The 23,453-nt window shown below is 37.5% G+C and overlaps 1 protein-coding gene across 5 annotated transcripts in view; it reads right to left on the bottom strand.

Annotated features, from left to right (window-relative positions):
* Window positions 1-7,478, bottom strand: part of stat1b (signal transducer and activator of transcription 1b) — a 53,641-nt gene extending 46,163 nt beyond the window's left edge. For all 5 annotated transcript variants that reach the window (XM_088930198.1, XM_088930200.1, XM_088930199.1 and 2 more), the window contains exons 1-5: window positions 7,307-7,478; window positions 4,950-5,081; window positions 3,160-3,304; window positions 2,387-2,482; window positions 644-733 (exon numbers count right to left, since the gene is read on the bottom strand). In XM_088930198.1, coding sequence (XP_088786324.1) covers window positions 644-733; window positions 2,387-2,482; window positions 3,160-3,304; window positions 4,950-5,077 — 459 coding nt within the window. In that variant the 5' untranslated portion in view covers window positions 5,078-5,081; window positions 7,307-7,478. The remainder of the gene's footprint in view (window positions 1-643; window positions 734-2,386; window positions 2,483-3,159; window positions 3,305-4,949; window positions 5,082-7,306) is intronic.
* Between the last annotated feature and the right edge of the window lie 15,975 nt (window positions 7,479-23,453).

The following is a 23,453-nucleotide window of genomic DNA, read 5'->3' as shown; positions in this document are numbered from 1 at the left end:
GCTATAGATATAAATATAAATGTATTGCACAGGTCCCTGGCATATATTGCACAAAAAGTGGTTGTAAACGGGAAAAAGAAAAAGAAAGAGAACAGATGTAGCAGTAGATGTGTAGATGTGTTTAGGGTATTTCAAAGAATATGAAGGCAAAACACTGGTTTATAATCATAACAAATAAGAAGGCAAAATGTTAAAAAAAACATTTTAAAAAATATATTCATTTTTCAAAGAAGCAGTGTGGCTATAATGGGTGGGTGTTAGCCTTTGCTATTTTGTTTCCACTGTGTGAGCTCCAAACTATTAGGTAAAATTTCACTTGTCATACTTTTATGTTTGAACAGACAGCCAGAACACGAAGGAGATATCACCAGACATCACTCGGTGTGCTGATGAACCACATATAATTCTACATTTTATTAAAATAAAAATATATAAAATGAATATGCCCAGCAGCTTGAAATTTGTTATCATGAGCCTAACATTAAATTATGCAATTATATTTACTGCATCAAACTAGTTGTGGCACAGTAGCATCCTCTTGGTCCTAAATGCTTGGTCTATAAAATATCAGAAAATATTTAACCTTTTACTAATAATTCCTATGCACTATTAAATATGGATGGTACTCGACTATATTGCTTACCTGCACTCTGTTCTTTATATCCCTCACTTTGATATCTAGTTCCTTTTGTTTCTCTACCATGACATTGTTCTGTGCGTTCCCAACATTGTCCTGACATTGGAGGGAAAAAAGAAAGGTTACAGTAGGCTCTTTAGCACACTTTTTACAGCACTTCAGAAGTGTTCCAAGTAATATCATAGACATGACAAAAAGGATAACATATTTGTATATCCTTATGTTATGACAACAACACCTAACATATTTGTATTCTTAGCTATCGTTTACTTTAATCGAAAATCAGAATGCCTATTTATTCCCTCATTCTAACATTCCCAGACAAAACTGTTTTTTTTAGCTTTTTTTGGTTAATTTTCAAAAAAACACTAATTCAATATGCTCCCACTAAGCCCAAATGCACTGCAGGATATAATAGTTTTTGTAATTATTTATTGTAGAAATCATGTAACAGACAGGAAAGGACAAATAACAGTAAAGAACAGGATGTGAGCACTATCCTTCAGTTCTCTCCGATAACACCAGGAAAGAAAGATTTTCACATGTACAGGAGAGAACCCCATTCACTCAAACTGATACAGCCCACCAATCCTGCTAATGCCACATAAACACTGCATGCCCCACTTTTAATTTTTTTTCAGAATCAACAATTAATTTTGTTGAATTAACTGTTTTTAGGTCTTATCTTGCAGCTATGAACCCTGCAGCAACATACAGGGGAGAATGAGGAAGTGTAGGCAGACGCCTCCAACTCGCATGCTTTGGGTTGCAGCAGCTTAACACCAATTGGAGGGTGTCCCTCATGGCCTGCAACTGCCTTAGAAACTGCAGAATTGCAGTGCTGAGAGCCAGGAGCACCTTAGCCATCAATCTCATCCTACCATCACCAACACTCAACTAACTGTACTCTATTACACACTAAATCTGTCCAAGTTGTCAAATGAATGCTGCATAGCCCAGGCTCAGACCCTGAATACTGATGCAAGCTGAAATCCATGCTTATAGACTCTGCCCTCAACCTGCACTTGAGGTTTAAAACGGGGATTCAATCAATCAAAGTTTATTTATCAAATGCACAACAATACAGCATGTAGCAGTATTTGCCGGCAATAAAATGTCTTTTCTACTAACTCACCGGGGGGGGGTGGGGGCGGTTAAAATCACAAAATTAAGGTTACAAAAAAATAAGGTTACATAATAATAGATAATGTAAAAAAAATCAAATTAAATAAACACAGACAAAATTATTCACCAAAAAATGTAAGTCTTCTAACTGATTGTTAGAGTACCATTTATCAAGATCACATTTCAAATGAACAAAGATAAAAATTACCTATTACTATGATTATGCTAAGGACTTGCTTAACCTGGAGAACATTTTACATTTGTTTGGTTTTTTAATGATGCATTATTGGAAGTTATCAATATTGGTCACATGCAGCCTTCTACCTCGTACCTCATTGAAAATTAAACAACGGAAAGCAAATTCAGAATTAAAATCGGGGATATGAAAACCAGGATGTCACCTAGCAGCTAATCAGTAGGATTAGGTCACAATATTATCTACCATCACATGGGTTATATTTGAGCCCTTCAAGCTTCCACAAGAATAAAGACCTGCAATTAATTCACACATACAGCAGGACAATGAATGTAAGACGGATGCAAGATAATAAAATATCATTTTCACCCAGAAAAACTATTATTCCTGTAAAAGTAGTCGTAAAATAAAACCTAAATTTATATCACCTCCGTTTTTTTGGCAGCAGCTAATATTTTCTGCTCTTCTTTAAGGCAGTTGCAAATGATCATTGCCATCTGGATTGGGTCTTCTTGAAAGTGAACCTGTGCAAACACAGCAAAAATATATGTGCATAATTGCAGAAATCTCCACTCTTCTTTTTAATTGGATACACAATACTACACAATAAGAGTAGCATATCTAAAAAATGTAAAATGTCATGTTTTAGATGGTAAAAGCCTAAAAAAGCTGTATTATAATACAAATATCATTTAATATAATGTTGCTAACGGGGTAATAAGGCTAAAAATTAGATTATGCCAAATCAATTAAAACAGGGTCCTCAAATAAATGTTCATCAGAGGTTTTTATTTATTTATCTGTGTATTCTAGTACTTAAACAAAATAAGATGAGACAAGAGATACCTTGAGTGACATTCTCAACACCACAATACTGAATAAAATGTGAGAAAGTGTTTTAATACAATGTGGTGCTGCCCTAATTTAAGGAATTTTTAATAGTTGGATCTAACCTGAGACAGAATTATAGAAATTATAGAAAGCTATTCATGTTTATTTCATTGGTTAAATCTTTAATATACACATAACCTAAAATTCACCATGAAATGCAATGTTCCTCAACTGCAGAGTCTTATCTATAACTTCAAACACTGAACTGACTAAAACATTACACATTAAAAACCTAAATTCTGCCTTATACACTAAAACATGTATTACGTCTTCTGGGGCAAAAAAACATTCCCTTTATTATTCATAGTACCTGGAGGTTGCGTTTTATCTTCCTTATATTATGTTGTAGCAGAAAATTGTTTTCCAAAGCAAAGCGGCTGTACTGGTCATCTAACTGTGCAAGCAGGTCATGGAATCGTACGGTGGCTAGGGAGTCGTTGGTGGCAACAAGTTCCCTGTAGGAATGAGAACCCCCCCCCCCCCCCATCATTATTATTGTACATGAATTTAGTGTGATTTATAATACAACACAAAATAATAAAAGTGAAGAAAACTTTGATCTTAAAACAAATAATGCTTATAGTTGACAGAAATTTAAAAATGTATTTTTATATGACAGAAGTGTTAAATACCTAACGAAAGACATATTCTAGGATTCGCGTCAATTAAGCAGTTTTTCCATTCTTATTGTTATCGGTACAAGTTTATTCCAATGCAAGGCATCAAAGTAAGTTTATACATGCCTCTATTTACATTACTCATTTACTATGGGCTTGTACAAGCATGCATCTCTGTGATCATCATAAGCCATCTTTGCATAAATTGCAGGCAATGTTTAAGAAAGCAAACCAGAGGCTGTTTTTCATTCATTCATTCAACTTGTTAGTCAAAATGTCCTAGAGATGGCATATAAAAGCCTTGTTGAGAGCCTCCTGGCATTTAACATGACAGTTTGGCACGGAAACCTGGGGCTGAAAAGTAAACTGCCTAGGATTGTGAAAATGGTAGAAAAATTAAGTAGGGAAACAGCAGCCCCAGCTCTGTGACTTATATCATAATACATCTCTCAGAATGGCATGGAACATCACAGCTGACTTCACACAACCACTCCATTTTCAATTCATAATACTCCCATCAGGAAGACAGTATAGGATATCAAATTCAAATAAAAACATTTATAAGAAGTCCTTTGTCCCCTCTGCAATAAAAAAGCTCAATGAAGGTATGTAAATGTATTCCCCCCCCGACCCATTTATTTATCACATACTGTTGTTGTGATTTTATGTGACTCTTACAGTGAATGTAGAAAGTCCCCACCCCTTTTCAAAATGTAATAAAATCAGACTTTTTCCAGTTTTATTTACAAATTGTACCTTGCAACATCCAAGTGAAAAAAGAAAGCATAATTTCTGGGGAAAAAATTAGAATAACTGGGTTGGATAAGAGAACACCCCCCGAGTTAATACTTGGTGGAAACACCCTTTGCTTGAATTACAGCCTTCAGTCTGTTTGGATACATCTCTACCAACTTTGCACACCTGGAGGGAGGAATATTTGCCCATTCCTCCTTACTATATTGTTCAAGCTCCGTCAAACTGTGTGGTGACCGTTGATGGACTGCCCTCTTCAAGTCATTCCAAAAGACTTTCAATGGGATTTAGGTCGGGGCTCTGACTTATTTGAAAACTAATCAAAATGACCACATTTGATCATAGGTGGGAGCCAATTAGTTTGTTGTGTGATCTGTAAGGTGATTGGTTATACCTGAGCAAGTTTACAAACGCAATTGTAAGGGGGGTGTTCACTTATCCAAATAAGGTATTTTACTGTTGTAATATTAATTAATTTTCAGAATGTTTTAGAATTTTATTTTCACTTGACTAATGTGGGTTACTGTGTGTAAATACAAATGAAACATTTTAATTTAATTTGTTTTTATTTTCAGAGCGTCACACAACAAAAGGTACACATTTTGAAAGGGGGTGGTGACTTTCTATACCCACTGCATGTTTTACTTGTGTTTTGAACTTCTGTTGAAAAAGCCAAAGACAAATTTCCTAAACTAAAGTCATACTGTTAACATATTATCACTGAGCTCACCAGTCATGGTTTTCAATCCATTGACTTAAGTACTGCCTTATTTCCATTGGAAAGCTGTCATCATACAGCTGATCCACTTGTTCCAGGTATTTTGATTCCAGCTGTTGCAGCTGATACCACTGAGCCATTTTACTAGAAATAAAAAAGTGAAAAACAACAAAATGCAGAAATGTTTTGAGATGGAACAGTGACTAACCACAATAGTACTTTATGAAGTATTCATTATCAACTTGTCACCCATGTACATATCAACATAATAAACATTCACAAAAAGTGGTGAAAACAGCTGTTACTTATACTAAACATACCAGAAAGCCAGTAGCTGGTATGTTCTCTAACCTACTTTTCACTTACAGAGCTGGGGTCCTTCCAGTGGTACTCCTGCTTTCTAGTCTTAGTACCCCTTTTACATTCACTTTGGCCTGCCAGGGCAGGTGAAACAACTTTACTAGTCTGACAGCCCTGTTCCACTAGATTACCTCCAGAAAGTCTAGCTCTCTGTATATGCTTGCAGACTGAACCTATCTGGTCTCCAAGATCATATTATGCATCCCACTTCAGGGAAGACTCCAACCTCCTCCAACTGCAGTCTTCCCGCACACCACATGCTTCCATAACCCCCAGCTCCCTGCTGTCCAGCCCTGCTGCCTTTTGGGCAAAATGCAGCCACCAACTTTTTCTGAAAGCATGTTTGTGGACATCGGTCATCGGTGGAAAGCTCCGCTGGACAACAGGGCATCCTTTTGGCATCCATATATTATGACCTCTGTAGCATTCATGGACCTGCTGTGTCCCTGAAACAATGGCCACCTACAATACACTTCTCACACATGCCTGTATCTCAATAGCTCGGGGCAGAATAGAACTGCTGCTGCACCCCCACATGTACCAGGTGAACACCACACTCATACTGCACTCACAGCTGGATAGGCAAGTCTTCCATCACCAACATAACTTCCTTCTTCTTTTCTCTGTGTGGACTACACGAAAAGAGTCTTGCACCTCCAGTCAGAGGAGTAATACAGTGTTTAAGTTGCTCAAAGCTGTAGCACATCAAAACACTAACTCCCTACAGCTTAGAGAGCACAGCGGCTGAATACCCGTCATACTGTGTATCTCTATGGCATGAGGGATTTAAATCAATAATGACATCACTTAATTAGGATTTAAACAATCTCACTTGTGATCTCTGATGGTGTGGGGTTATCTTCTATGCTTACCAGCTGAGCTTGAAAGTCTTCCCAGAATTTCCTCAGATTTTTTTGGATCACAATCTGATAAACTCATTATTTTTCCAAGATCTTACCATTTATACCAAGAACTAAAGCTGGGTTCCCTACTCCTAAAGCATTTTTCAACACCTTAAGTGAGTTAAGTGAGCATCCCCCAAAAAAACAACAAACATTCTAGGGCTGTGGACATACACAACTGAACAGGGCACTGACCTCAACCCTGCAGCCATACACCTGTGGGATCATCTAGAAAGCAATATATTCCTGTCTCCCAAGATCAAATAAAAGGACATTAAACAACTCTAGGTGCCAATAATCACTATGGGCAGCAGAAATCTTAGTGTAGAAATGGTCACTACTAGTATCAGTAATCAACACCAAAGGAAATGTCTTACTGTAGACACACATTGAAAACAAATGCAGCAAATCTATTGTAGACTAATCTTTTCCCTCAAAATCATATAGAATGACCCTAAAAAAACTGATAGAAGTGTTCACCCAAATGCAGTACTGTCCATGGATTTTCATTTTCAGAAGTCCTTGCCGTTTATGTAAGGGCAGTATATACATTTTTGAGACCTGATAAAGTCATCAGCAAAATACATTAATATAGTTCGAAAATTGCAAAAAGTACATTTACTTAACTTTTTATCAAAATAGAGAACAGAAATATTTATGAATATTATTTCAAGATTCAGAAAGATCGAGACAAAAATATATAAAAGAAAATACGATATAATTACAACATATCATTCTTTATATTAACCACTACTAGTATAATTAAATAGGACTGTGCTGTGATAAACTATGGTATATCATGGAGTGTGTTTTTAATTAACTTTAATAATTACCAGTGTAAAGTACTGTATGATTTCTACAGTATACCATATTTAAGTCTTCAAAAATATTATACAATAAAACACTCCTATTGTCACTCCTAAAGTTGTTAATAACTACTTAAGGTAAAATATATATATATAACCTCATTAAAAACAGTATAGCAATGACGACGCCAACAATAATTTCCAAAGCAACCGTATGTAAAGGGTCCATCACTACAGCTACAGAGCGTCTCCCGACTTCCTGTAAATAAAACTTCGTATTTAGATCAAACTGTTTACTAACCTTTAATATTTGATCCGTTTAAAATAAACACTTAACGAAACGTCGGACAGAAGGAAGGACATTCACTGGTCTCAACCTTGTAGACTTTTGAAAAGTGATTTCTCTCACTCAAAACACCACAAAAAACGAAACTAACTCTGACGTTCTTATTAACTGCATGTCATCTTGCCAGCTGACCAGAAACAAACAATTGGCATGCCTCTCAGCCAATCACAAATAAGAGTTTGCTCACTAACACCCAATCCCTCTTCGAAAGCCAACCAACGTAAAGAGGAAATTGTCTTTCCCACTTTTTCTTAAAGGCTCAGGGAGTAAGAGCTGTTCTAAACATTAGTCAACCCTCCCTCGTAATTTCCCCAGCCTGTAGGAGAAATAGAAAGTTTATTTTCCCATCAGATTTTGTGAGACGCAGAAACCTAGACAAATGTGCATACTAATGGTGTAATTTAGCAAATTATTTTTCTTTGACAGTTTACAAAAATTAAAATCCTAATTGTAAATGATATTGTTGTATTAAAAATATATCAAATAATTTTGAATTTGGAATTTGGTAAAAGATTTCATTGTACCATAAGATTAAGCATAAACATAAGCACATAAAAAGGTTACAAACCAGAGGAGGCCATTCTGCTCACCTTAATTGTATTGTCTTGCTATGTGATCTGCAGATCTCGTCCAGCCATTTTTCAAAGAATCACAGAAGATTTGCTTCAATTATATAACTGGCTAGCCTGCTCCAGAAAATTTTCACACATATTGAACAGACACCGGTTTTCACTGTCTTAAATGTACATTCCCTCAACTTCCACTTGTACCTTCAGGATTTTGTTTCACTATAGGTCTTAGATTAAGCCCCTAAGTGGACTCCTGGGTTCAGGATTACAAAAACCTGTTAAGAGTTATCTTGTAGTGTACAAAACACATCTAGTTCAGAACTAAAGAAATTTCAGACTGAAAAGGGATCCAGTATGTTTCTTTGCTGACATTTAGTTGCTTTTGCCTGTTAAATATCTTTACTTATTTGCCAACGATGCATCATACGGTACTTTTTCATTCCAATAAATGACAGTTTTGCTGAATTAGTTTAAGAAACAGTGTTTCAATAACAGTTTTATTCTAGAAAACACAGCTTGACAGAACTACAACTATAGGTAACAGTGCACAATTCTAACACATTGGTGTTACTCACAGTTTAGCATAAGGGGAAGGTGTTATTTGTCTTGGTTGATTGTTACTTTTTGGTATATTTTAAGAACATATATTTTTCTAAATGTTTTATTAATCAATTTTAGTTATAGAGGTAGTAGCCTTTGAAATCATTGTCTAAAGAAAACTGGGGTAATCTATTAATACATGGAAGTGTTTTAAAGATAAAAGGTTAATACTTCTGTTACTGCTATTATTCCCATCATTATAAAAATAAAGTTTTTTGTCTATGTACTACTCCTGTTTAATTTATTTAGCTAAATTCAACATATTTTGTATACAAATAATTAAATCTGATTATACAAAAGACATTGATAGTAATGAATGTGCTTTACAGGTAAGTCAAATTTATAATAGGTCCATCTTTATTTCTGAATACAGTTAGTCTAATCTTGCTTTCTTATTGTAATATATTTAGCAGTCTTTTATAGCTTTTAAATAAGCACATGTTTGACAAATAATTTATTCAGATTCAATATCCAGAGACGCTAAAGCAATCGCTGAATTAATAACCATTGGTTAAACACTCTTCTTAGTTACTATATGTATTAATATTAATTGCACACCTTTTCTATTTTCCCAACTTACTGATTTACAGTATACAACGTTCTCTATTTTCCTCATTAATATCACTTAGTTGTGATAATATTTGTCCTCATGAATAAATGTTTTGTTGAAGCACTCATTGAATCCAGTACCATTCGAAAATCATTCTTAACTGAAGGAGTTAATTAAATGAAAATATGTATAAATGCAGAAGGTGATACAAGACAATCACAAAACTCTGCAAGTAATGAGAATCTATCACAGAGGACTAAAAGCCAAGATGTATTTTAATCTTACTTTTAAAACAGTGAAAATCTCTACTGTTGCCGTTTGCAGATCATTCTACAGTTAGGGATTTTAAAGGTGAATGTATTGAAATTGAGAAGATAATGCAAAACATATACATTGAAATGTTTACTCCCACTAGTTGTGCCCATTGATTCTGAGACTGAGCTTACATTTTTTAAATGTTTTTCAATAATTTGTCAAGTCACAGTTTGAGGGGAAAGACGACTATATGGATATGTGTTAGTGTTATAAAATATCACGAGGAGTATTGTGCTAGGAAAGGCATCTGACATCTTCAAATAATCGGCGACGCACGAGAAAATTAAAGCGGAGCATCCGTGAAAGAAAACAGGACATTTCTTTATCAAACACTGATGTCTTAGAACAAACTGCTGAGTTACAGTGTTACAACCATTTCTCTCGGATTTTAGGAGTGGCTTGATCAAATTATTGGATTATTGCAGGAACCAAACCTGCTTTCATCTGTAACCTTTACCAACATCCTTGCTTTAAAAAATGAGGCCGTTCATCTTTCTTCCTTTAACTGCGGTCCGCCGACCACACCCTTAACCCTATGCTACAGCTCTATTAACTAGAAACGCCTTCTGGAGGAGAGCTTTATTCCGCTAGCTGTTTCAGGGAGGAAGGCCGACTGGCATAAGAGCTGTATCACGAGGTTTCCGAGAAACCGAAAGAATCTGGGAGATCACTGCATTGAAAGGAAACAGAGAAACGAAACTTTAAACGGAGCCAAACTTTTTTTTATCTCTTTCTGATTCTTAGTCTTAATTTTACCAAGCGGCTGCTTTTGCAGCTGCAGCTCATTTTCTTCCTACAGGATTTTTAAGACTTTAAGCTTTTAAGACTTTTAAGCTCTGTGGTGAAAGCAGAACGAGGAGCGTTTTGTAAAACTTAAAATATGTAATTGTTTTTTTCCCCCATTGTTATGTTTAATTGTTTAGTTCACAGCATTCCTTTACGGATATTAAGTCGATTTTTTGTTATCGTAATACGTGTTGCCTTTTTAATGTTTGATAGAAGTAACCAGCCGTAATGCTGTTGTAAAGATCTTATGAAAGCAGACCTGAGTTTATGAAAACAATAATTATCTGTTCTATTAATATGTGGATAGAACTAGGCTACTTGGGTAGTTGTGGCTCAACAATAATGGATTTTGATTGTTGTACAGAACAAGGAAAAGCAATGGCACGACCCGGAATTCTATTCAAACCCTTTATTTTATATGATCTATAACGAATTTAATTGAAATAAATGAACAATTGTTCAAGTAGGTAACTGCGTCAGCATGTGTAGGGTGGAAAGGAACCAGTACTTTTTCTTCTATTTTCAACATGAAATAAACCTTTACTTGTTCCTAAATGAACAATACAACGTTTTAAAATGTTTCTTTGTGTCTTAACTTAGTTTTGTAGTTGGTTTTATGTCACAGTAATCATACTGATATAACTAGAGAAGTGTAAACAGGATGAGGATGCATTTCTGTTTTTCCAGTCTGGTGACCCCAAAAGATAGTTTCAGAAAGCTGATGCAATCTTTTGGATTAATATTAAAACTATAACTGTCTCCTAATGAAAACTAATAAGGTATCTGCATTACAGCCTGATATGCAAACAATGCAAATTTGCCTGATTCAGACACTATATTCTATATTCAGATATCCCAGTTCTTAAAAGTGATTTAATCCAAGAATGGGCTGTTTAGTAATGTAATTAGGGCTGGTGCTGTGCCAAGCCAGTTTTTCCCTCTTTTTGCCAGGGATGCAGTTAGCTGACTTCTCCGAGGACCAACAGCACCTCTATTCCATCTCTCTCCTCTCCCCTCTTCTACTATTGTAATTGGAATCACAGTGTTACGTCACGCCCCCGGAGAACTCACCGCCCTTAATCATCTCCTTCACATTCCAGTGCAGTTTCCAAGTTACTAATCAGACACACCTTCTTCCACCTTTCTACTTAAACCAACCTGACACACCACTCCTTGCTTAACATTGGGTTTTACCTAGCTAGAGTTGTGGTGTTCCTTGTTTCACAACATTTCTACGTTTTTGGCTCTGATCCCTGGCTTTGTCATCTGGATCTTGACTTAGTTATTGTGGATTTACTGGTTTTTGATCCTGGCCTGACTTCCTGACCTATGATTTTTTTACTCTTGCTGGTACTTTTGAGTTCAGAGGATTCTGCTTAGGGCCCTTCTTCTGCACTGTAACGGTATACTGAGTCTTAACATGGACCCTGCAGAAGGTGAGGAAATCTGTACGGTGCTTTCTCAGCATTCTCATGTGTTTAATCAGCTGCAAGTTTCTATCCAGAAGATAATGGTGTTACGCATTCCACTCGCGTCTCTGTTCCTTCCTGCATTCCCATGCGCACACCCTGTAAAAAACGCTCACGCCGCAAGTAACGCACCAATCACCGTTCTCTCCCGTCCCTATTTTAGTTCTCCTTTTTCCTCATTTCCCCGCTCACTATTGCGGATTCTCCTTGAGCTCCCTAGTGCGCGCTTTCCTTTAGCTTTTCTCTGGTTCCTGATCTCCTTGCTTGCTTCTCGTGTTCAATTTCGCCTAGTTTTTTGGATTGTTGCTTTCTCATTGTACTTCCGTGTTCCGACCTACTCGCCTGCTTCCTGGATTTGACTTCGCCTTGTGTTTTGGATCGTTGCTGCCTCTTTGACTCTCCATGTTCCAACCTCCTCTCCTGCTTCCTGGTTTTCGTTTTTGCTTAGCGATTCGGCTTAGTGTTTTTCTCAGTCTCCGGAGTCCTGCACCGGATCCATTGACCAGATCAGCCCCATTCTGACAAACGGCACATTTGGTTAACTTGTCAGGACAGCCAGCGCCCGCTGCAGCGCCAGCAGAGGAAGGTACAGCAGCTTCACCTGAGATTCCTGCTCTTTGTGCCTTACCTTTTATTCTTCCTGAGAGGTTTGCTAGGCAGCCTGACAGATGTCTTTTTTTGGGGGGGGGGTTCCGTAGTCAATGATTTTTTTTTTTCCCAACTGCATCCTGAAAATGTTTTTCCTCCTCCAAAGAGAAGGTGGTGTTTAACTTCTCTTGAATGGACCACTGCCCTCCTTGATTGACAAGCACCTTGGATATTGATCATTTTCAGGAGAGCCTAAGAGTGGGTTTTTTCCATCACCCTTCTATGGAGTTGGACGCCTCTTCCAGGTTTACCTCAGTGAGGCAGGATGGGAGATCTTTTGCAGAATACGAAGTGGAATTCTGTTATCGCCGCGGAATCCTCCTGGAATGATGAGGCATTGGCCTCTGTTTTTAAACAAGGTCTCTTGGAGGAAATCAAAGAATCTATTTTTATTACCACTGAAGGGGAAAACTTTTGAGGAAAAGTCATCTTTAGTCATCGAGCTGGATAGCCGGCTATGTGAAAGTGATGGGAGCGTTCCAGAACCCGCTCATTTTTTTTTTCCCTCTAGTTTTCTCTCCTCCTCCCCCCCCCCCCTTCCAAACCACAGCCTAGAGCCCCAACTCCCCTGCATTATTGATGGTCTCCCAGCATTTACTGTGAATAAGATTCTGGATTCTTGTTGGTCCCATGGAACTTTACAATATCTTGTTGAGTGGGAGGGTTTTGGACCCAAGGAGTGGTCTTGGGTCACAGAAAAAGATATATTTTAGACCCTCAATTAATCAAAGATTTCCATTGGGGATTTTTCAAACCATCTGTCAAGGGTGTCAGGAGCCGCCCCTGGGGAGGGGAGTAATGTTATGTCATACCCCTGGAGAACTCACTGCCCTTAATCAACTCCTTCACATTCCAATGCAGTTTCCAATTAACTAATTAGTTACCTTCTTCCACCTGCCTACTTAAACCAACCTGACACACCACTCGGTATTGGGCTCTACCTAGAGCTGCTTTGTTCCCTGATTCACAAGATTCCTAGGTTTGTGGCTCTGACCTCTGGCTTTGACTTCTGGATATTGACTTGGTTATTGTGGATTTACTGTTTTTTTTTGTTGTTTTTTTTTTTTTTTTTATCCTGGCCTGACTTCCTGACCCATGTTTTTTCACTCCTGCTGGTACTTTTGAGTTCAGAGGATTCTGCTTAGGGCCCTTCTTCTACAGTGTAACACACAGAAAATGGACTTCCCAAAAAGGATGGAGAGGAATGTAACATTAGTGGATACACTCAGTTCTGAAGAGAAAGGAAATATAGGAGATGGGGGAGGTGTAGCATCATGTTTCAAAAAGAGGTTCTGGTTCTAGAGCTAGGGAAAGTGAGGACTGTTACATTGTAACCCTCACTCTCACTTGAGTCTTGGAAATCTCAGTACTTGGAGTCCTGCTTGCCTTGAAGTATGTGCAGTATTTCAGTGCTGCATACAGTGGCTACAGTTGAGCTCACCTTAGGTCAGCAGCCAACCAATAACGCAGAGTACACTGATGCCTCCACTAAAGAAAAGATCCTTGACCTGTCTCTTCACTAACTTTGTGACTTCTCTTTAGAATTGCTGCTTGGAATTTTGCCCTCTGGAGATTGCTCATTTGCCTCCTTGCATGTGGAAGATCTCCCTAGGATTCATGGTCCAGAAGAGACTTTGGCAGAGCTTGATACCCTTATAACTGGATTTCCACATTAGCCTCAAATGACATTCTGTCCACCTGACAGAATGTCTGTCCTTTTTCTGCCATGATGAAGGGCCAAAATTGTTCTGTGGATGGCTTTTAAGAACTCAATGCCCCCCTTCTGGTGTGCATTAACAATATATCTCAAGTAGTGGAAGAAAAAGATCATTAAATAAGTGACATTTATGCTAATTAAGTGTTTTGGGTACAAGAAGCAGTCAAAGTTATTTAATCTACTGGGCCCAATTGTATCTTCTTAATACTCAGAAGCCAATGACACAACAGTAATTCAAGACGGTGGTAGTACCCTTAACTGGAGAATCACTAATGTAGTGCTAATCTATAAGAAAGATGAAAATATTGGATAAGGTAACTATAGACCAATAATGCTGACTTCTGTAAATGTAAATGATACGGAAACAATTATTAGAACTAAGATAAGGAGAGTGTGCAGATGTCTTGGATGGGGGTACAAAAAACACATGCCCCATGTTAAGGGTAAAAAATAAAGAAAGAGGCTCCAGCAAGCACTTAAATGGATGGAAGAGGTGAAAACATGTTTCATGTGTGAAAAGCACATTGTTAAAACAGTGGCTTTGGAACAGTTGGCAACCATGTTGTTCCATAAAAATGGTAGATATGTCAAGGAGCTATAGCCCAAACATCCTGTGTAGGTCCACATGTAGGGGGTATATTGAACTGTTCCATGTTTTTGCTATTTGTGGATAATGGCTCTCACTGTGGTTCGCTGGAGTCCCAAAGCTTTAGAAATGGCTTTATGACCTTTTCCAGACTGATAAATCTCAATTACTCTGTTTCTCATTTGTTCCTGAATTTGTTTGGATCACAGCATGATGTCTAGCTTTTGAGGATCTTTTGGTCTACTTCACTTTGTCAGGCAGGTCCTATTTAAGTGATTTCTTGATTGAGAACAGGTGTGGCAGTAATCAGGCCTGGGTGTGGCTAGAGAAATTGAACTCAGCTTTCCAAAGATGTGATAAACCACAGTTGATTTATATTTTAACAGGGGGGGCAATCACTTTTTCACACAGGGCCATGTAGGTTTGGATTTTTTTTTTTCCATTAATAATAAAAACCTTCATTTAAAAACTGCATTTTGTGTTTACTTGTGTTATCTTTGTGTAATATTTCAATTTGTTTGATGATCTGAAACATTTCAGTGTGACAAACATGCAAAAAAATAAGAAATCAGGAAGGGGGCAAACACTTTTTCACACCACTGTATATATAATATATTAAGCAGTCATAATACATTGAGCAGTCACTGTACCACATTGGTCATTGTTACTGCATCATACAGTATGTCCTCCTCCTGTTGACATATCAGATTTGCAATGTCTGGTCTCGAGGAGGATGGTTCCGAGTCGTACCTTATTAAAGGCATACCTTCTGGATTCACAGTTTCTTGGATGCTATACAATTCAACTATATACTACTTAAGGGTATCAAGAATTACACTTTTTGTAGGGTGTTTTTCTGATTTCAGATGTTACAAAACTGGATCACCATTGTGAGCTGGAGTTCCCTCTGGAACTTGCAGATCAGTAGTTTGATCTTGACCCTGCATTCTGGTAACTGTATCATGTTGATCATGAAATACAGTGGCAGCTAATGGTAGTGTACTAACTAGGAAATTGTTTTTCACCTGTTCTTAGTGAGGGTTGTTAACCTCCTCTGTTTCCATCAGAATACACTTATAATTCTAAATGGTAGAACAATCTGAAGTTCTTTAGTGAGCTTTTGATCAGGACAGATTAGTGCCCAGTGTGACTCGGGCACCTGCTTGTTCAACTGTTGATGCTCAACTGTCAACCCATTAGGTTTCAGTACTGGCCAGAGTGGGAAAGTATTGTCACACATACTCATAATTTGTTGTTCTGGTAGAGAATCCAGTGTGTCTGTGATTGACTCCTGGCTGAGTGCCTGGAGCTGTGGTTCTGCAACCAGGGGCTAGGAAGCTTTTCTGAACCTGGAGGAGTGAGTTCAAGAGTCACTACTCAGTCAGGTCACCCTTATTTACTACCTGGAAGATCTGAGGAATAGTTTGACATAACAGAAGATTATCTAGGTCATCATGCAGGGAATTGTCACCTGGGTTCACATGTGTCTGTAACATGCGTTTACAGTATTCATCCACACCAGATCTCAATACCACTTTTGCATCTAGTGGGCTGAGGGAGACAGCTGAGGTACTGCTAAAGGGTAGTGGACTAACTGACACTCACTTATAGCCTACTCACTGTAAGCTGAAATGGTTTCATTGATCAATATTGGCTTGTGAGGAGAAGGGACCACTCACTGGTCTTGGGACTGCTGCAAGATATTCACTAAAGCATGATTTCCAGACAGGTTTTCAATGAATTCCTCGCTAGTGTCTGATTTTTCAGGAGTCAATGAGAGTTGCACTGCCAGTTGGTGCCAGACTATTCAGCAAATCCTGTCCAACAAGCAGCGGTTCTTATTTAAATTTGGAAATATAAATGGGATTTTTCTTCATCATTTTGCCAAATTTAAACTTTAACCACACCCTGTGTGTGATTCAGGAAGTGTCTTGCATGTAATTAGTAACTGATATATTACAGGTTTTTAGTGGTGACATTGATATATAAGCAAATTGCTTCACCTTTCTGTATTAAAATGCCTAGAGAATGTTTAAAGGCAAGCCTCTTGAACACAGGGGTAGAGTCAGTGTCTGAAGCTACAAGCTGCAATTTACATACCTCGCCCTCCTGTGTTCCTCCCACCCAATCAGATGGGCTGACAAAGGGGGGTCCCGGTTTGGTGATGCACAGGGATGTGCCCTGCAAAGAGGCTTTAATTAGCACATCTTAATAAGCTGTGTTCTTTTTTAAAAATCTGAAGAAGTAATAATTTTCTCATTGTGACATTTTTAAATTAATATGCAAATCAAGAGCTGTTTAAAGATTTGACCTGTCTTTTGATCGAGTATTTAAAAAGGTTAGGATTAGCAAAATTCTTTATCACAAGATCATTGTTTTATATATTTTCTATGCAAAAAAAATAAATGTGAAAAAGAACCAGGATTGTTTAAAGGGGCAATATGCACTAAGTTGACCCAGATAGCTCATAACTCAACTGCAAAACAACATTGGAAACTCTACCGTCTCATACATGCAGACTGTAGAAATATTGGAAAATATTTTTAATTTCAGATAAAATAACCACGCATACAGATGCAGCCATTCAAAATGCACAGTATAACCCTGTACTGTGCAAACTTATCTACAGTTCACCGCGTTGTACCACAGTACGTGATTGGCTGGCCAAAATAACCGACAGGGGCACTCGTGGTACATCGGTTGTTAGTGAAACGATTTAATCATTTAATCTTTTCCCTGTGCATGTTATAATCCACTTAATATTTAATATTAATATGGAATTTTACAATAAAGGGAAATTTTAGTAGCTGAGCATAAAAAGGAGTATAACGTTCCTGAAGGTCATAAACTATATTAATTTAGGAACATAAACATATTATGTAAACCTTATATGGCTGGTATTGGTAGTTTAATTAAAAAATGCACACCAGTATTCCACTTTCTTCCTAAACATTTTAAGCATCAAAGTCTTTCATTCGGTTTCATACTGTGGTTAATTTGGAAAAGTTTTTACATGCTCCATCTGACTATATTAAGTTTATATACTTCATAAAACGTAATAATGTTTTAACCTTTTCTATGAATACTTGCGCTCATTATCGCAGTAAAAGAAACGCATACTTTTTAGAATTTGATGAATAGGGAATGTAACATGGAATCGCGTACCTAAAGAAATTAATAACAATATTAATTTAAGGATCTACATATATGTATTTATATAGCTTGTAGGGGTTTTGTGCATTTACTGGGACAATTATTAATTGTGGCAGTAAGTCACAAAATGATTCTTTGATGGCTATTAGAAAACCGACCTTGGGGAATAACTCAGCAACGCACACAAACGGATGTACACAAGAATACACAAGAATACATTTATTAATGTATAAAATGTGCATATAAACATAACAGATCTCATAGTGAGGGTTAGCAGAATACAAAAGGTATATATTCAATAACAAAGAGTTACAAACCAAGAGGGACATACATTCAGTATACCATTCATTGTATTCACAGTATACCATTTCGTTAATGAGCTTTGATTACAACTTCTACACTAGATACTCAAAAGCAAGTACATCACTCATAGGAATTAAACTGTTATCAACTGGGTTGAGGTAACAATTGAATTCTCGAGCTGTAATACAGAATGTTGAATACTCATCCAATCTGTGTGGATTCAGATCTCCCGCAGACACAAGGGAACAGTGACAGGCTGTTGCTGTGTCCAATTGACATCCTCTGGCCTGGTGCCAGGCAGTGCTGGTCTGGCGTGAGGTGTGGGAGAAGGAGGGAGAGATTTCTGCTGCGGCACGCTGGCAGTGGGCTCTCTTAAGACCGGTTAGTTGGTCCTGGCTTAACTAGCAGAGATTGTGCACATGAAAAGTGACTGCCGGTTCATCTAAAGTCACACTCTTTAGATGAGAAGAAGACCGGTTCGTTCCCGATGTAGCGCTAGTCCTGAATCCTGAGATTCAGCTGTTGACAGTTCCGACCGTAGTTCACTCGTTGATCAGGCGAGCGTTCGCGGCATACTGGCGGTTCACGAGGCTTCCTGCTGGGCTAACCTTGGGCGGATCCTTTGGTTACGTGCGGGCGACCTCCGTTCTTGACTCTTAGAACAAAAACTTCTAGTGATAGCCTTCTAGCCGTCTAGTGATTGTCCGAGCTGAGTCTGAGAACATCCTGGAGGGGCACTTTCTGGGCCCTGTGCTGCCTGTTTTATCTGGAGGAACTACGGTCATTCATTGGTTGAATGTTCCGCAGGCATTTGAGACCCACATGGGGTTAATCTGCTCTACCAGTTCCTGATTGGCTGATCGAGGTGGAGGATGAGTAACCATGCTCTCTGACATTAGGGTTGTAAACAACCTGGGATGTGATTCTCCCTTGTAATCTCCCAGACAGTAAGGCACCAGAGATGACCATTTATTAGGATGGCTGGAGAATTTCAGCCTTGGGAGTTGTTCCTTATCAGGAAACTCTATCAGATAGAAAAACACCTTAAATATGAACCAAATGGAATGGCCTCTCTGTGTCCAGCACCACTGAGATGAGGGACTGGCAAGGGAGCAGCAAACTTAATTCCTGTATTTTTAATAAGCTTTGCCGCTACAAGCTATTAGTATTAATGTAATCCACTTTCTTTGTAAACATGTTTTATTTTTTATTTGACTCACCCACCCATGATGAAGTATTATGTACACTATATGAACATGTTTTTTGTATATATATATATTATAACATATTCAATGTTAAGTTATATTAATAATGAAATAAAAATGTGAATTAGCAAACGTGAATACTGTCAACTGTTCAACAGGTTTAATTCAAAACACTTTATTCAGTGGGGCAATTTAACAGACGCCTCAAGCCTTAAAACAAAATCGTATATATTATAATCGAGAATAACAAAGCGGTATTAAAATACCACTGAAACTATAATAATGTGTCTGGTCATTATTAACAGTATTCATTTAATATTAATATTTTCAAGCTTCTTGTATCTTTTTCAGTCATTTTTTTCTTTAGTTTTCATAAGCTTGGCCTATTAAAATACCTATTTATGAAACACAATGTTTCAGATGTCAATAACTTTGTGAACAAATGACACAGAGCCTGCAACCCGCTATGATTCGGACACAGGTTAAAAATGGGAACAGGTGAGGAGGGAAGGGAAGGGGGAGGGGAGAGGTGTCCTCCCACCTCTATGACTAAAGAAAGTGTCAAAGAGAAATGGATTGAGTGACATACAGAGCCGAAAAGGTTTGGTGCGGTCTTCTCTGCTTTAAAGGTACACTCCTTGTGGATGAATTTTCACCTCGAATGTTTGCCCACTAGCTAACACACCAGCTAATACACAGAAGCAAACTGAATACAAAATGTACTTGCAAGAATAGAGATTACAGACATAAAAAAATACTTGCTTTATACTGTACAGTGTATTAAAACACTGTGTGTAACAGTGCCCACTGAACCTCTTTCCCAAAATTTCACGGAAGCAAGGTCACAGAGCTGATTCACAGCTGGATACAATTTTATCTTGGAAAAATTCAGATATTTGTCAACATATTTACTAAAACTACCCATCTCAGTAATCTCACTGTGTTAGTCTCACTGTATCCCCAGTGCTCACTCAATGTTCACACTCCCAGTAAAATAAAAAAACAGTTTTTAAAATAAAAAACCTGTGTTAACACAAACTGCTTAACAGAGCCGCTTGTAAGAGCAAAGTGACTTTCTGCTATCTAAACCAATTTTACAGCTTTTAAAGTCACGCAATGTTTGAGTTAGGCAGGAACACGTCATTGTATCTTATTTTTTATTTCATTTTATAAATAGATATAAGGCAACCAGCAATCAAATGTCCTGTTTTTTCTTAACAGTCTTTTTTCCATACTGTAGTTTTAAAACTTGAACAAAGACGTGCCACATGCAAACAGTGTGATGTTGTATCGTTTTAAAGCCACTACAGTAAAGTTTGTGGGAAATACATTTATTTGTACTGCATCAAAGCTTAACTATTCAGAGCGCCCGACATTACAAACTCCGAGTTAAAAGGAACATGTCAAAATATTTCCAAAATAATCATAAGTGAACGAGTTGATGGATTAGAAAATAATAGAGAAATCATAACAATAACCATGCAATCCAACTGAAAGAAGAACACTTAAATCAACATCAAAAGACTGTACAGATGCAGCCATTCAAAATTCATGGTTAAACCCCTTATTGCGCGAAGTTACCACCAGTTCACTGCGTTGTACCAGTGTACGTGATTTGGCTGGCCAAAATGACTAACAGGGGCACTCGTGGTGCATTGGTTGTTAGTGAAATGATTTAATCATTTAATCTCTTTACTGTGCATGTTTTAATCCACTTAGTATTGAATATTTATATGGAATTTTACACCTAAAATTTTAGTAGCTGAGTATAAAAAGAAGAGGAGCATAATGCGTCTGAAGGTCATAAATGATATTAATTTAGGAACATAAACATATTATTTAAACTGTATATGGCTGGTATTGGTAGTTTAAATAACAAATACACACCAGTATTCCACTTTCTTCCTAAACATTTTAAGCATCAAAGTCTTTCATTCCGTTACGCACTGTGGTACTATGCTCCTTCTGACTATATTAAGTTTATATACTTTGTAAAAAGTTATAATGTTTTAACCATTTCTGTGAATACTTACGCTCGTTATCGCAGTAAAAAAATTTATACTTTTTAGAATTTGATTAATACAGAATATAATATGGAATTGTGTTTCTAAAGAAATTAATAACTATGTAATAATATTCATATAGCTCAAATTATCACAGTAGTACACTGTCTTTGTAAATATCTGCATCAGTTTAGCTCATTTCCATGTAGTGTAATGTCTTAGGCTTGTGCCTCGCATGCTGGAGGTCGGGGGTTTGAACCCTGCTGTCACCATGCATTTTTTTTTAACAAATAAACATTTCTTTGAAAAACTAAAATAGCAAATATTATGGACACCTTATTGACATTTTTTATATTTCTAAATATCACAACATGTTCGAAGCTAAGTGATTTATTAATAACAACAAATAATTTCAAACTGCTACTGTACTGCCATTACAGTATAGCTTGTGGAAAATACATTTATTTGTCCTGCATCAAAATTTAACTCGTTCAGAGTGCCCTACATTACAAACTCCAAGCATTTCATTTTAAGCTGAAGACCCTCACACCTGAAGAAGGCTTCACAGCCAAAATGTTGTGTTTTCTCTCTTCTCTTTTCAGCATAGAATAAACCTATTACTTGTTCCTTTGCAGACTACGCATGCTGACACAGCCACCCATCTGAAGTAGTTACAGTATATGTATTGCAAGGCACTCTGTTTTATTAACAGACACTCCGACTAAAACAAGTGTTGTACAGTAATATAGACGCGGGTAATGTCATCTCCATTAAACAATGTGCTTATCGCGCAACTCATGCTAAACTAAAAATTAAGACACAAGAAGAGTATTATTGGACAATGTTGTAAGGCTCTTGTGGAATTTCTCTGTAAACTGAAGAGTTATAGTGAAGACACGTTGTGTATCGCCTCTTTTTACACTTGTAAAAAAGAACATTCCATTGTTAATTGTGACGCAGCGTACTTCGTGCATTTTGAATGGCTGGATCTGTATATCTAAGGTCTTAAAAATTAGTTATTATCCATGTCTTTGTATTTACAGTGCTCTTACGTGCAAACATAAATGATTAGGTCACAGTCCTTTTATTTGTGTATTCCTTGCCAATCCATGGTGTAGAATACACATGACTGTGTGAGGGTCGATCTCTGAAGAGACAGATATTAGTGCCTTTGTTAAGTTGTCACATTTCTCCCATCTGAAATCATCTTTTGCAGTATGCAATGGACCCAGGACAAGTTTGCTTGTCCAGCTTTGGTATGTCACCTTTCCAGCAAACAGCACAATCACTGAAACCCGCCGCATTTGTTAGTGCTGCGTTTGTGCTAGTTTGTGCCTTTGAAAGTAGCATTTGTGCTGCTTTTGTTATCAAGATATAGTGCCTTGTTTTTTTCTAATTTTAATCACATGACGTTTAAGGGTACCAACACACTCTGTATTTTTAATTACCGGATGTGGTGAAAACAGTGGGTGCAATTGGTTTGGTGTAATCGGCATCAAACGGCAATGGCAGAAATGGAGCACTAGCGCATGAGGTGGGTTTCATCGTTTGTGCTGTTTGTGGGGGGGGGGCAACTTCGTGTAGCTAAATGAGTTCATGCATTCATGCATTAATGAGTTGAAGAGTGAGCTTGTTTGCTACTTATGTGTTTAATGACCTGTGCGATCCTAGGTAGGCGAGTGGTACTGGAGTTTCCTTTGTTACTCCTAAGCTTTAGTTTGCCCAATATCCCTCGGTTCCCTGGTTTCCTGTCATGACTTATATGCCTTTCATGGTCCTGTTGATGTGGACTGCAGCTTAGTTTACCCCACTTTGGGTCTTTTACCCATCTCATGGCTGAATCGGCCTGAGTTGCTTTTACTGCAAGACCAGGCACTTTTTCATAAAGTTTGTGAACCTTGCTTTCTCATGCATTTTACACCATATTTCTGATAGTACATTATCTTATCATTGGGCAGCACGTCTCTGACCGATGGCTAAAGGCTTGAAATGAATAAACTCTTAAAGTTAACATCCTTATCAGGTCCTTGATAATTATGCCTTGCAAAGTATGTGCACCTTAGTCTCTTGTTAAATACAAATACAAACTCGGTTTTTGCCAGCTTCATTCAATAGGCAGTAATAGGTCTTATTGCTACAAAAGTATGTTAAATGTTAAATATTAAATTAATATTAACAATAAATGTATATAATAATTT

This window comes from Atractosteus spatula, chromosome 13 (genome assembly GCF_055471065.1).
Source record: "Atractosteus spatula isolate fAtrSpa1 chromosome 13, fAtrSpa1.hap1, whole genome shotgun sequence".
Classification (NCBI taxonomy): Eukaryota; Metazoa; Chordata; class Actinopteri; order Semionotiformes; family Lepisosteidae; genus Atractosteus; species Atractosteus spatula.
This window is presented reverse-complemented; position numbering and strand designations above follow the sequence as displayed.